We start from the raw sequence: 15,021 nt of genomic DNA, 5'->3' as shown, positions 1-15,021 counted from the left end.
GAGCTTTGCTAACTTTGCGTGCGATAAGGGGAGAACATGCACCATTGAGAACAGTGTGGTAGACTATAGGGACTGTCCTTGGTTATGCGCACCAAAATACCTTTCAGAAGAGGTGGATAAGCTAAAATGGCAGGACTTGCACATGATGGACAATTATTTAAGGGTACAAGAAATATTTTTAAAAATTATTGAACGGTTTCAGTTAAGATGGTAGATTTTTTTCTGATAACTTGCACCTCCTCATCTCTTCCCCATCCCATGTAAGACCCAACATCAGCAAAGGAAGCAACAAAAATACTTGAAGAGTGTTGTACGGCTGTGAACATCACAGCAAACTAATCCAAGAGTAAAAATATTGCACAATATAATCTTTTACTACTCGTAGAAAAATGAAAAAAGAATACATGAAAAATAAGTTATGAAAAAAATATATTTTAACAAACAATACATTTTTCTCTGCATGTTTGAAATCATGTAGAAAGTGATTACAAAGAAATTTGATACAACCATCTTATAGTAGCAAAATATATTGTACACAAAACAAAGATTTGGCAAGAAAATAGGTAAAGTTTGATAATTTGGTCACTTTTAAAGACTGAAATGGTGTGATTTCATCACTAGTTAGTCATATAATAAAACTTTATAATTGTCATATATTAATAAACACTTCAAATCTATATGTATCCATTTCTAGCAATCTGTCAGTCTGTTTATCCAATGCCATTTGTGCTGTCAATTAGTTTTGCAGCTTATTGGACCTTCTTATATTTTATTCGAAGATGCTCAGTCATTGGGGTATTTGAGGTTTCCATTGACACCACTTGTTCCAACTCATCATCTGTGCGACAAAATATTCTTGATACCTGAAATTAAAAACAAAAAGTTTCAAAGTTCATATCTGTGTATACATGTAGTGATTTCCTTAATGTTTATTTACTAATCACTTTAAAGCACTAGTACTCCACCATTGCAGTACAATTCCACACAGTTGTCTGAAGACCATCACTTCACTAATCTTAGAGCAACAACAACATAAAAAGCAAGAAACTTTCACAAAAATATCAATACCTTCTTTGTTTCAGGGTCCTTGGCAAAACTCATTCGTGTTATCCCTACTGTCTCTGCTTGTAGCCTGTTCTCTGTGACCTCTCCTTCCTGAACTTCAGAGACTCCTGATAACAATAATATCTAAACAATTACGCAGATATCAATACATAAAGCAATTCACAAAACATTCATTTCAGACAAGGGGGTCCATGACTGCTAGTTCTTAGGTGATGGATTACATTTTTATTCTGAGCATATCTCTAGAAAATAATGACAAATGCAAGGAAAGAGATAACATCAAAGTATATTATTAACAAAATATTTTGTTTTGTTCCTTACGCAATCTTTTGTATGCTACATCATGTAGGACTTTGACTTTCATTTATTCATTTGCTAAGCCAGATTTCATGACATATATTCTGAGGGCCATCAGATGTAGTGAAAGTAATAGTTATGAGATGTAAAACTAACCAAAGTTGTGTGCACACATCAGGGCAACTTTGTTGGTACCAGGTTTTATGCGGATGAATCCAATTTCTCGATGCATTGGTCTTTTGGTCTCAGGATTCCAGGAATAGAAGCTGAAAGCAATGGGAACAGATTTTTGAAAGAAAACAACTCCAACATTAATAATAGATTTACGTAGCCCTTTTCCAGGCTAAAAGCACTTTACAAAGCAGTAATAACAATAGTAATAATGAACATAAAGAAATCCAACAATCAAAAGCAGTTTAAGGAACTTTACAGAAAACAAACAAACAGAAGTGATATTTAAGAGCACCACATTTTAAGGCTATATGTGCTGTATATCTTTTTCTTTTGCATGGATGCAAATTAAATATAGCAATGATTACAACACTAAGACATGAATCATGTGGATCGCTGAAAACCAGAACTGTTGCTAAGCAAGGTATCGCTGTTTTCACGGTCCAAGATGTTTATAACAGCTTTAGATCTTCAGTTTGGACATTTCAACAATATTCAGGAGAGTCTACACTAAAATGCAAAAACAAACAGCTAGTGTATTTAAGATCCCTCTGCTGGTGACTTCAGCAAACAAGGAAATGTTTTCATAAGGGAAAAAGTTGAAGAGAAAGTGGAAGACCGAAGAGGAAGAACAACTGCCACAGGCAAAGAAAAACAAGATGAAATACAAACATAACAGATGTAACAACAATGTGTTTCTTTTTTAAAAAATTGCATACAAGTTTCATAAATGCTTATGACCGGCACATGGTACACAAATGATGGTAGTGACGGTAATGGTGATGTTAGATGTGATGGATGAGATAGTGGAGTGGTAATAAAAGTGTTAGCTACAATTACAAGATTTTCTTACTACCTGAACTGGACATTTGGTTGACCAACATGAAAGAATTCAACTTCCTCGCCATACTTGAAATCAGAAATGGTTGGGTATACCCCTTGTCCTTTCTCTGCCTGCCATCGTCCAAGTAACCAAGCCAAAGGTTTGATGGCATCATTCATCATGCCTGAGTACAGATACAAGACCTGCTGTAACTATGTACAACAAATCAGAACTACAAGTATATACAGTTTATAATGGATGTGATGTTTTGAGGCTGTAGTAACCAGTAAGAGTAAGCTGCTTCCCCATGGCAACATGGGGAATTCAATGAAAATCTTGTTTCCAAAGTTAGAAAGTAGCATTCAGACCCATGGACACTACATCATGTTTCTTTTTCCCTGAACACCTTTGCCACCACTTTGGATCCAGGGTTAAAACAACTTCTGAATGATCTGTTGCCCCAGGGCAACTTACCCTTGACTCATTGGGAAATCAAAGGCAATCACTTTGCCTCTGTACAAGTCCATACATTGTGAACATTGCATTACCCAAGGGCTATGAATCTACAATGATGTTATATGGAAAATATAGTTATGCACACCTGCAGCAACGTACCCTTACTTCATAACCACCCATGGATGTCTTATATAGCCTGAGACCTGCTATACTTGTCCCAATAACATACAGCAACCACACACAAGAACCAACATGCAACTTCCAAAACTCCTGCTGGCGGGAAATGTTTGTTAATAATTAAAATACATTTCTTATGTAATAATTTTAAAATACTTGAAGGCCTCTACTAAATATGTGTGTGTGTGTGGTTCTACAGAGCAAAACATTATTTCCCAAAATGCAATGCTGTATTTACGATCTTCACCCACTCAGGCAGCATGCAATTGTTATTATTTGAGAATCAATCTTCGATCTTTATCTAAGTCCTTTCTGAATTTTACTGCACACATATATCTAAGTATTTGAGTTGGACAGATCTGTTGTGGGACTGAAAAGTACAAAATAATTGATATTCGCTTAATGCCACTTACTCCCATATAATGCTAAGGAGCAAACCATGAAACAAAAACAAAAAAAAAGACTGACCTACCCATAACCCGAACCCTAACCCAAACACTACTTCTGACCCTAACCCTTTTCCTGGGGGGCTAAAAAAATGTCAAGGCATCGTGGGACCTCCTAAATTTGTTTATCATCTCAGTAACAATGCTCCCTCGCCTACAGCGTTTATTTAATGACACATTCATTACACACCTTTACACGTGTCCGACATTTCGGATGAAGGTGAAGGTAAACTATGGGATTTCCCTAAACCCAAAGTCAATTTCTCTCGAATTATTTTATTAGGCAATTCTTTAGTGCCTTAGAATACTATCCAATCAACGCATATTTTAGTGGGCAAGGATGTTGAGTACGAGACATGCGTAGTGTGCTTGTTTTGGTTTGCACGGAAATGGATTTCGACGGTAAGGCTAGACTACCCGTCGCTGTTACTTTAAATCCTGCCTTAAATTACATTTATGAACTAGTCAACTGAGAATCTAAGAACAGCCAGATTTAAAGAGTAAAATTATTTGTACAAAGTCATTTAACAGAACCCTATTCGTCAGATCTTGTTATACGTAGACTTCATTTCAGTAGTCTACTTTCGACAGCGAAGTGTCATGGATATTGTCGACAGTCACATGATAGCGATAGTAGCATATTTCCTTGGTTGCCACCAGGCGTTTTCTTACCCCAAAAATACTGGCTACATAAATACTGTTTTCGAAGTCAAAGAATAACAGTAATGCCACGCTAATTTTAGAACAGAAATGTTGATAACGACAATAAGACGGATTTGTTTGAGTTTTAATTATACAAAACACTTTCTAAGCTAGAAATTATTAAACATGATCTTGCAAACAGTGTCTAGTAATATTTTGGTATTAGTTAATAGGTAAAACACTTATGTCTTAGTATGATGTATCTTTATATCAGCCCAAAATAATATATTGCGTTCATGATATGCCCTTTCTTTTCTGTGTACTTTTAAAATGAACTTTTTAAATCATGAGTTTGTGAGAGACTATATTTGACATAAACTGTAGTCTTTGATGGAAAGGGGTGAGCATGCACATTCAATGGTTCATTAATGCAGCATACATGATGCCAGATTATGAAACTCTTGCTGTGATATCTTGTAAAATAAATTACCCTCCTGGTAATAGGGCAGTAATTAAAGATAAATGATAGGAACAGTTTCCTCAACAAGACAGATCACATTATACTAAAACAACAGAGAATCTTTACTGTCAACAATTTCAGCTTGCTTGAATTAAAATAACTAACTTGCTGGCTGACAGAGTTACTTGATCCTCATTCCATTAGTACATCATATGCAATAAAAGTTTATGTATATATACAGAGAGAGAGACATTTATATAGACATGCATGATAAAAGATTTGACTAATTTAACCATCAGTACTAAGAAATATTTTATATGATTTATGCCACCAGATTCATTTCTTCCCTGTGCAGCCAATATTAGCACTCTTACATATGAAAGTGGACCTCGACCCCATGATGAATTTCCTCGTACAGCTGAGCCAGTCTATATCTTGGGAAAAATGTTTAGTACGTTGCATGGTGAGTGTCTCTTTGGACAATAGGGCTTGTAATTCTCGTCCTTTTTGCAGATTTCCACCCTTGCCAAAAAATGTGTATCCTATTATTTTGTATTTTATTTTATTTTTTATTTATTAACTATTTTTTTAATAAATGCCATTTTAGAAATAAGAAAAATCTGCATATCTAATAATTAATATGCATCTTCAGTTTCTTGAGATAATCAAAGTATTTTATATAATAATGATAATCTCCTATCCTTCATTTGTGTTGGTAAGTGCAATGGTCTCAGTAGATGTATAGAAATTAATGCTCATTGATTTAACCCATTTTACAATTGATTTTCATTGTATTTTTTCTTTTTTTTTTTTTTTTTTTTGATTCTGTGTTTTATTTATGACTGCGCAATTTGAATTTGTGAATGTCCAATCCTTCCCCATCAGGTTTCCTCCTTTGTTAGGCTGGACCATTGCAAGCCCAAAACCAAAGACCACACCTTATAAAGTGAAAATGAAAGAAGGGTTTCAGGTCCTATAATCTTTGCTTACTCAGACCAAGATGTGTACTGTCACTAAGACATCCCAAGACACCATTTTGGTACTTGATGTGTATTTGAGCAGCAAACAATTTTATAATAAATCACCGTCCTGCCATTCTTTAGTTTGATTTCTGGTGACTGGACACTAGGGGTTGGTTGTGCACAAACAACTGTAAGCACATTTAGTCAGTTTGTTCACGTATTGTTTTTGAGAATCGAACTGCATGGTGACATGATGTCATGATCCATTCAAACTATGTCTCTTGAATCCATCTACTGGGATCTTTGTTTTTACTTAAGTCAATAGCCAGAAGAAGTAAAAAGGACATAAGATTTATTATATATATACACACACACATTTAGCTTAAATGCTGTAAATGCTGTCATTAAACACGTGTCTACAGTTATTTGCTTATTTTCATTGTGCCTGTATTTCTATGTCTTTTGTGCAGATATGGAGGAGTTAAAGGAAGATATACGGTCGAGACTCTGGTTCACATATAGGAAAAATTTTCCATCAATAGGTTGGTGAGCCTTGATTACTCATTTCTGTCTTAGATTATTGCTAGCTGTTATGTTTGCATTTGGTATTTTATGCTGAGTCTGCAGTTGATGTAATGTTATAAATAGGTGTGACTCCGAATATCTGTGTGCCGAAGTTAAAATGTAAACCCACACTGATCACCTACTATTTACCTCGATGTGTTGTATACATTATCATTATAGATTGATAATAATGTTATTACGTTTTTGAAAACTTCAGAAATCAGCATTACATTGTTTAAAACTTTTGCATATGGCACAGAGCTTTTCAGAGATTTCAGACAAATGGATTTTGATATAGTCATTTGCACCCACTGGGCACTTAGAGAACCTTTGAAGAATTTTCATATTTTGATTGACATAAGTCAGTCTGATCAAGAGTTTATAACTTGGTGACAGTAGGACAATGTGCAGTGTGCATGTGTGTGATGGTTTCAGGCAGCAGTGGGCAGGTGTCAGACACTGGATGGGGATGCATGCTACGATGCGGGCAGATGATGCTGGCACAGGCTCTACTGCTTCGACACTTGGGCAGAGGTTAGTTCCATGCTTGACAATGATTTTGAAGGATGAGCTCCTACCAACATAAATATAATTGGGAAGGGGATGTTGGGATGTTAAACAGACACAAGGGCTTATTGATATCATAGTCTAGGCATAAAGTCAACTTCAAAACAACTGCTGTGAGAATTCACATTTTGAAAGAATGCAGTGATCATTTCATCATGTTGAGAACCTAAGACTTCTCTTTGTTTTTTATCTTCCAGATTGGCAGTGGCATCCAGGGTGTCAAGAGCAGAATTACTGGAGAATTCTAAGCATGTTTCAGGATAGAAAAGCATGCATATACTCTATACACCAAATAGGTGAGCATGCTTTTTCGTCTGTTGATTGACCTTTTATATCTGATTTAGAGTACTTGTCACAGCCCTAGTCCCTGAAAATGATAATCTGCCTGTCAGCTGAGTGATAGCATTAACATAAACGGTTATTTGCTTTGTGGAGAGTTTTTTCCTTCTAGGCTGCTACATCTTTCTATTCTGACTGCTGAATCAGAAAATGAAACACTTAAAGGAAAAGGCAAGGTTAATAGCAATCTAGGCTTAAATGAATGACACTGACATTGTGAAGTGTTTGTGCTTAAAAACAATCATTCACTGACAATCACATTTCAAACAGCTCTTAAAGTTTAAGGATGCCACCATCTGCCATCTATGCGATCTACATAAGAGTTAACTATCGCGTCCCTAATAACTTTCTGTTTTATGCTAAAAAAAATAGTTTACTTTCAGCTTAATCTTTTGAGTTAATTACTCATGTCCATGCCTGGAATCTTTTGCGGCCCTATGCTCCTCGAGGAGTAGCAAGGAATGATGATGATGATGATGATGATGCCTGGAATCTTGATAAGGTGTCAAGCTTTTAATTGCAGCTTCAATGGGAGAATCTGAAGGCAAAGCAGTGGGGCAGTGGTTTGGTCCCAATACAATAGCACAAGTTCTCAAGTGAGTTTGCCAACTTTTTTCCAAGTCTAGTTTTAAAGCTGCATTTCTTGTCAACAGATTTCTGCTCCTATGATAGAAGTAAGTAATTGCCATCGTGCAAAAATCTGTCAAGGAAAAGTTTACTCTTTTGTGTAGCCAGCAAAGAACAAAGTGTTTTAGTTGTGAGTTGAGGAAGTTTATAATTTTTTCTACTTGTCACCTCATCTACATAGACTGATTAAAAAAACCAACAAAAATAGGGCAAATTCTTTAATCAATGATTTAAGCACCCCAATATCAATATTTAGATATCATGAAATAGGTTAGATGTAAAAGGATAAAGAACACATGATAGTTTTTATTTCAATAATTTTATATTGGTAAAGTTTGATGTAAGTAGGCATGAAGATGTCATTAGGAGTAAGTCATGCTTTATAAATTTACATTTTTTCCAGCAGGCCAAAAATGATTTCTTGTATTTTTCTTTATGGTTTGTAAGAATAAAAGTTGATTTTCTTGTGTTTGCAGACGTATGGCCATTTATGACGACTGGAGTCGTCTAGCTATCCATGTTGCCCTTGACAACACTGTGATAGAAGATGACATAAGTAAGTACTGAGCTGTATGACAACAATTTCTATTCAAACAGAACAGGTTTCCCATTTATTTCTGACCAGTCAATGTCAATATTAAGGCTTACATGGGTTGTGGTATTTGAGACAAAATTTATACAGGACATTAATCACTTCAATCTCCGCGCACACTTAGCTATGCAACAAGATGGTCTTGTGAGAATATTATTTATAAGGAGAAAAGCTCAACAAAACATGTCTGGCATGTTTACGATTGGCTGTGATGCAAGTTTCTTAATTACATTACTTATTGTAGATCAACAGTTTGAGATACATTATAGGTTGGGTTTTTTTAAGGGATGTGTGTGTTGGGGGAAAAGGGGTCTTTACACGTCTCTTGTATTTGTTTGTTTTGATGCCTTCAGAACAGCTGTGCTGCCAGTCTAAAGAAACATTAGGGATTGAAGTGGGAAGGACCTCTGCAGCTGTCAATGGTGATGGTCAAGAGGTACCCAGTGCACCAGATCCACTAAGATTCTCACACTTTGTGAATGACGCATATGGCAGAGGTCAGGGACCAACAGGCTGTCACCATGGCAACAATAAAGACTCAGAAAAGCAGTTGCAGGGGGAGGGAGTCCAGTCTTCCTTGCACGTGGCAACCATTGTTGCTGATTGTGCCATTACGCCTTGGTCTGACAGACATAAACCCAATATATTTTGAAGCTTTAAAGGTAAAGAGAATAAACATATTCGTGGGTAATGGGTTGTGCATGGTGGGAGTGAGGGTGCATGTTCAGATATGCACATGATGCTTATGACAAATAATTTTTTTTAATGTTTAAAAGCAAGAGAAAACAGGAAAAGTATAAACTGACTTCAGACACACTTCCTTATTTTGAATTTGAATTGTTAAGATGTTGAGCAGATGTGGTCTTTCATAACCTACGGTCAAATCTTCCTGAAAATTGTTTCCTTATAGAGATTAAATGTTTTATAAACACAAGAAAGATTATTTGAATATATCTAGCCTGGACAGAATGAGTTGTGTTGCAGCACTGTTTAAGTCTACAGCAGTCTGTAGGCATAATTGGAGGCAAGCCAAACCATGCTCACTGGTTCATTGGCTTTGTTGGTATGTTGACTTGTCATCCACCCTTTCACTTTTATGCTGTCTTTAAGGCATTGTGCCATTTGATAAAGCATAAAATTTATAAAGGCATGAAATATATTTCTGAGAAAGTTCTTGGATGTCTCTACAAAAACATAAATAACCCTAAATGGGTCATAAATAAGCTTACATGCTTACTGTGCTTTAATAACCATCTGTGATTTTTTTTTATTTCATCAAATGTCAGTCTGATTTTACAGGTGATGAAATTGTGTACTTGGATCCTCACACCACACAACTAGCTGGAAACATTGATGACCTTGAAGAGCAAGCAGCTCTTGATGAAAGTTATCACTGTCCTTTCCCTGGTCGGATGAAAATGACGAGGCTTGATCCATCTGTAGCTGTGGTGAGTCTAGGAACTTGCGTATTATGTTCCATCCCACCTCCCTTCTTCCCTCTTTTCATCTGGAACTGTGGTGAGTCTGGGAATAAGTCTGCGTTTATATGTGGAGTTTGGAAACTTCTTTTTGTCACCTTCATGGCACCTATGTGTGATGAATCTGGGAACTTTTGCACCTTTTTGTCACTTCTAATTATGGTACGTCTAAGACTGGAGAGCTCTTTCTCCTTCTCCTGCCCCTGTATTTGAAATGGCCTTCCTCCATTTCTCTGCACAGCAGTGTCAGTACAAGCCTTCCAACATGAATTTAAAGCACATCTCTTTCGGAAACACCTACTATAACTTATCCATCCTGTTGTCCTTTCTCCCATACATTCCTATCTCTATTTTCCTTCATGCTGTTATATTGCCATGCTAACCTGTGCATGTTCGTGTTTGTATGTTGTGCTTATTTGTCCTCGATTGTGATGTTTACATCAGCCTCTTTCCACACTGCCCTTGGTCTCTTGTGAAGTGCATCAAGCTCACTTCCATGTGGGCAATTGGGCTTCAGAAATCCTATTATTATCTGTTTACAGGGCTGGCTGCTTTGATGTGATACAGCCATAATTGCTGATTTGGCATTAAACGTTAATTCCTCCTGTTTCTTCTTGTCATCTGTAGCAATATTGAGGCAGGGAATTTATCCATTTTGTTACCTTTGTGTCATCTGCATCTGTGTTGAATCAAGAATTTTCTTCCATTTGTCCATTTACACCACATGTAGCTGTAGTGGGTCTGGAAATATCTCCATTCAATCACCTGCATCCTTGCAATCATATCCACTGGCATTTATGTGGATTTTTTTTTCTTTTGGCTATGTATTTGAGGGCAGGGTTAGGCTTGAGTTTTGTTTCATTTTAAATCTTAGACCTTATTTTAAAACACATGCAAGTTTTCTGATTCTTGCATCACAGATTTCCACAACAACACTTCTTGAGATCATTTTACAGCTTGAAAAAATATAGATGTTTATAATAATATATTGTTCCAATGTCTAATCATGAGAAAGATTGTGCAACATCTAGCACTTAGCATTACAATAAAATGTTGACTTTCGACCATCACCTAGTGAAAATATTGACTAAGAACAGCTTTGGTGACTGAAAAGAAATTCCTTTAATAGAAGAATCACTTTGTGCTGAAAACATTATGATGAGTTAAAACTAGCTCTGCACATGAAGCTATTTATGGGTCTTGCATTAGAAGATGAAGTTTATCAGTGGGAATGTGAAACACAAGTTGAGCACTTGTGAGCAGTGAACTGTTATGACTGTTGTGACTACAGTTTGATGAATATCATTTGGAATCTGTTGGCAGGGATTCTACTGTGAATCAGAAAAAAATTTTGATGACCTGTGCCAGTCTTTCAGAAAGTTCAGCAAATCAAACAAGAACTGCATGTTTGAGATTCGCAAAGAAAGACCATTGCATTTACAGTACACCTTACGTGCTGTTGCAGCCTCCTCAAAACATTCAGGTAACTGGATCACTACAGCATCCTCTCTCCTCTCCCCAAAAAATTCCAGTCACAAGTGTTTTCCTGACTATGGGCAGATCTTGCTTTGGCCCAGAGTCTTTCACATGTACATCTGGATGACAGAAATATGTTTGTAGATATTGGACCCCACTATTTCTTTTCCAGCAAGTGTATTTTTCCGGTTTTCTGTGTTTTGTTTTTCTTTCACCACATTTCAAAGGAAGGTAAACATTTGATGAGCCTTTTTTTAAACATGCATTAACGTGTGGCTTGCTCTTATCCTCAGTTATTACAATGTTGACTGGTGCAAACTAAGGGTGGTTAGTAATAATAAGCGAGAATTTATTGATTGCAATATCTCAACCAAAGGTGGAATCATTGCACTCAATAAGATCACAGAATAGTAACAAAGATGTAGAACAAGATCACAAACTAGTAACAAAGATGTTGAACTATGAACAATGCGTTCCACCAGTAAAGGAGATTAACAGTAGATTTAACAGTAACCACTCCAGAGAATAAGGTTAGTGACATCAGGAGAATACTGGGAAGATATTGAGTAATCTTGAGAATATGAAGATATCAAATGAAACTACAAAAGGGGATCATCACTTCAGTTTATTCACTGTAGCTCAAGTTCGCTGCCAAAGCAAGTGAAGCACGGCGAAGTGGAATGCAGCCAAAGTGAGTGAAACATGGTGGAGTGGAATCCAGCCAATAGATCCAAACTGTGCACTTCAGACTAACAGGTTAAGAGCAGCCCAGATAGACAAATTTAATGTCCTGGTTTTTTCCTACAATCTTTCATCTTTTTTCCTACTTGCAGGATTCCAGATGCTTGGAGCAGAAGCAGAGGGCAGCAGTGTTGATGAAGAGGAGTTCGAGATCATCTAATTAAAATAAAGACATCTCATCAGGCACACATCACCACATTTAAATCCATTCTTAGCATTATGGTTTATAAGCAATGTATTCTGTTGCATTTTCGTTGTTGTCAGTCTCCAAATGTAAAGATTTATGTGGAACTGCAACCATCTTTCCTTCCTTCTGTACCTGTGCAAGAAAATGGCTTTAAAGGCTGAAGTATCTGTCATCATTCCCTGCAGAGTCTGGAGTTTGGTGATATTGTGATGTATATCCAGACAGCACCTTATAGAGAACCTCAGCAAGCGAACAAGTGTATTTTAAAATTTGAAATATATCTGAAGAATTCTTCTTGTCCTTTTCTCTCCTTCTAATGTACAAGCTTGGCTGTTTCAAGACAAGATTTCCAGACAGGCCATTAATTCTGCTGTTCCTTTTTGCTATTGCTTATTTCATTTTTAGTTATTACATTATTTTTAAGTTTGCAAATTTACCCTGGAAAGAAATTTTCAAGGTAAGGTAGATCATCACAACCTCACTTTTTGTTCAGCTTGTGTTTTCTGCAAGAATGATTGTCATCCATGTGGTTATCTAAAAGCTTTTTGTTTTAAAACCAGGGGGAAAGAGATTGAGTTCATGATTTATAGTTTTGGCTGTGAAAAATATTTTTGTGTCAGTAGTTTCGTGACAAAACTATTCCTTTGCTTGGCTGCAGTTCTTTTTTATGCTTGTTTTCATTCTCATCCCCTATTATCAAAACTCAGCATTGATGAATTGTGTCAGCAGGTCGACTTTAAAACATAAGTATGAGTTCCACAGTAAGCTAATGCTTATTAAGGACACTGCCAAAAATTAAAGCAGCAAATATCTGTCAACGTATTTTGATCATTTTATAAAGTCCTGTATGTTTTGATGTAAAACTTTCAGTTGCAAGCAGAAAGAAGAAATTATTGAAGTGCTTTATGTAGACTCTTTATTCACACTTGCAACCAAAGCAGTACAGTACAGAATTAGTTCCATTATCACATTGTTTTGATGTTGGCGTGCTGGAGAAACTGGACTGGGCGTGCCTGAATTTGGTTTTAACTTATGCAACAGATTTTTTTTGTAAACATCGGTTGATTATCACAAATGTTTATATCTTTTTGAACAGTATGTAGCCTTCAAGGTTAAGGACTGATAATGATGATGATGTTTTATGTGTGAATTTGGCCACATAAATTAATGCAATAATTTGAGTCTCCTACATTTAAAGGGGAAAAAAAGGAATAATCTTATTCATTCATATCAAAAGTGTTTGGGGTAAAAAAGAATGCAAATTCTGAGGTTAGTGTTGCAAAGAATTAATCTTTGCCACTTCCAACTTTTCTAGAGATCTCTTTTTTCTTCTGTTAGCTCACCGCCATGAGTTTGACAGTTGTTTGCTGTACCGACAGCCAGGGTTATGTTGAATGGTTTGGTCTTTTTAAACCAAGTTTTTCTAATTTGAAAACTCTAGTCAAGATTTAAATTTAACAGTGTCAGTTGGTTTTGGAGAAGAGAGAAAACTGGAGTACCCAAAGAAAACACCCGATAACCAGGTGTTGTTACATACAGTGTCCTAAGGCAAGATCTGGTGACAAGAGGGTATTTTTAACCCAATCACTATCAGACACTCATTTTAATTATGTAAAAAATTAGAAGCTGATCCAGAAAATGTTTATAAAGGCATTTTTTAAAATTATTTCTCTTGCAAAACTCCTAAATTTCTCTTTCTTTTTGTCTTAAACGTTTTTGGCATTTCAATATCCATATGATGACCTTGAAACTGTATTGGAGTCGACAGGTTTTGAGATTTGATTCCTATTAAGGAGAAAACTTATTACAGTTTTTACTTTCCACACCCAAGTAACATAAAGCAGTGTCTAGTCATTTGAATTTATTATTTATACTTATTCAAGTTTTTGCTTTTTCAAAAGATTTGTAACAGTTTTTGGCATATGAGGGTTGCAGGTCATACAGAACAACACATATTTCCAGTTTTATAACATTCCTCAGTGATGAAAGATGGAAAACATGGCTATGTCTGGGATAATCACCATGGTATTTGCAGTTTAAAATGCCAGTAATAGAGAAAACAGCATTTCCAAGTAAAGTTTCTAGAAAGTTGCTCTGCAGTGTTAATACAAATATTTGTGGTGAATTTTTTTTTTTTTAATGTACAAACATAAATTATGCATGGACAGTAGCAGAATTTTGTGCGTGAATGAAGTTTGTGGACTTGTAAAAATTGTGCATTCTCTTCAGTATTAAGTGTATGGAGACAGCTGTCTGATGATACTACTGTGCTCTTATTAGGTGTTTGAGTCTTTCAGTGCATAACAAGGGAAGGTTCCAAAGCAACCTTGTCATGCATCAGTTTACTGAAAAGTACAGAATTATTATTGGGCTGGAACATGAGAAAAATATTAAGAGGCCAGGATTGTGGGAGCCCCAGTGAATCAAAAGTAATGATTACCAGCCTACAGAGAAATCATCTCGCCAGTATAGAGACTATCTTCAGAATTTGCAATATGCTGTAGTCATTTGATACACAATAAATTTCAATTAAAAAGTATGTAAAAGTTTCAATTTTAAAAATGTAATATAGAAGTATAATACTGACACAGTTCTAGCTTACAAACTCAATGGCAACATGATAATTTCACTTTGGGCAACTTGGTGGAAGGGAGGTTGTGATAAACTCTAAAACATCTCATTTAAATTATGCCTTCATTAGATTGTACATTAAATTTAGTGTATGATTGTATCTTATAATAGAAAAATTGCTTAAATTTTTTTTGATCAACTGTATTATAACCATAATTTTGTGTACAGCATGTAAGCATGGGTAAAAGATCTGTGACATCCACAGCCATTAAACATGTTTTGAAGGCCTAAAAAAATGTTTAAAAATCATTTCATCTTCACTTATTTTTATTCATGTTGGCAGATTTTCCAGTGTTCCAGAAGTTTTACTTGCACCAGAC

At 35.8% G+C, this 15,021-nt stretch overlaps 2 protein-coding genes across 4 annotated transcripts; one reads left to right on the top strand and one right to left on the bottom strand.

The window, feature by feature from the left end:
• Window positions 1-156: 156 nt before the first annotated feature.
• On the bottom strand, window positions 157-3,697 carry LOC112555070 (THAP domain-containing protein 4-like). 3 transcript variants are annotated; one of them, XM_025223236.1, is made up of 5 exons: window positions 3,626-3,697; window positions 2,390-2,540; window positions 1,519-1,628; window positions 1,069-1,172; window positions 157-863 (listed from the first exon to the last, which is right to left on the bottom strand). In XM_025223236.1, exons 1-5 carry the CDS (start codon window positions 3,642-3,644, stop codon window positions 750-752), a joined length of 498 nt encoding a protein of 165 aa, XP_025079021.1. In that variant the 5' UTR covers window positions 3,645-3,697; the 3' UTR covers window positions 157-749. The 3 variants fall into 3 exon arrangements, with proteins under 3 accessions (XP_025079021.1, XP_025079024.1, XP_025079023.1); XM_025223239.1 differs by lacking the exon at window positions 3,626-3,697 and adding an exon at window positions 2,972-2,993; XM_025223238.1 differs by lacking the exon at window positions 3,626-3,697 and adding an exon at window positions 2,958-2,979.
• A 108-nt stretch (window positions 3,698-3,805) lies between these two features.
• On the top strand, window positions 3,806-14,950 carry LOC112555071 (cysteine protease ATG4B-like). Its single transcript, XM_025223240.1, has 12 exons — window positions 3,806-3,837; window positions 4,872-5,000; window positions 5,970-6,041; window positions 6,499-6,597; window positions 6,828-6,926; window positions 7,493-7,565; window positions 8,073-8,156; window positions 8,736-8,850; window positions 9,173-9,251; window positions 9,488-9,636; window positions 10,990-11,149; window positions 11,976-14,950. Exons 1-12 carry the CDS (start codon window positions 3,825-3,827, stop codon window positions 12,041-12,043), a joined length of 1,140 nt encoding a protein of 379 aa, XP_025079025.1. The 5' UTR covers window positions 3,806-3,824; the 3' UTR covers window positions 12,044-14,950.
• The last annotated feature ends 71 nt before the right edge of the window (window positions 14,951-15,021 follow it).

Source organism: Pomacea canaliculata, linkage group LG14 (assembly GCF_003073045.1).
Source record: "Pomacea canaliculata isolate SZHN2017 linkage group LG14, ASM307304v1, whole genome shotgun sequence".
In the NCBI taxonomy this organism is placed as follows: domain Eukaryota; kingdom Metazoa; phylum Mollusca; class Gastropoda; order Architaenioglossa; family Ampullariidae; genus Pomacea; species Pomacea canaliculata.
This window is presented reverse-complemented; position numbering and strand designations above follow the sequence as displayed.

Bases quoted from the DNA above. Each gene is read 5' to 3' on its own strand.
- LOC112555071 (XM_025223240.1), top strand. The intron at 7,566-8,072 runs GTGAGTTTGCCA...TTGTGTTTGCAG, and splicing joins ACAATAGCACAAGTTCTCAA to ACGTATGGCCATTTATGACG. The intron at 8,851-9,172 runs GTAAAGAGAATA...GTTGTGTTGCAG, and splicing joins TATATTTTGAAGCTTTAAAG to CACTGTTTAAGTCTACAGCA.
- LOC112555070 (XM_025223236.1), bottom strand. The intron at 1,629-2,389 runs GTAGTAAGAAAA...CATTGCTTTCAG, and splicing joins CAACCAAATGTCCAGTTCAG to CTTCTATTCCTGGAATCCTG. The intron at 864-1,068 runs GTATTGATATTT...TTTTAATTTCAG, and splicing joins AGGACCCTGAAACAAAGAAG to GTATCAAGAATATTTTGTCG.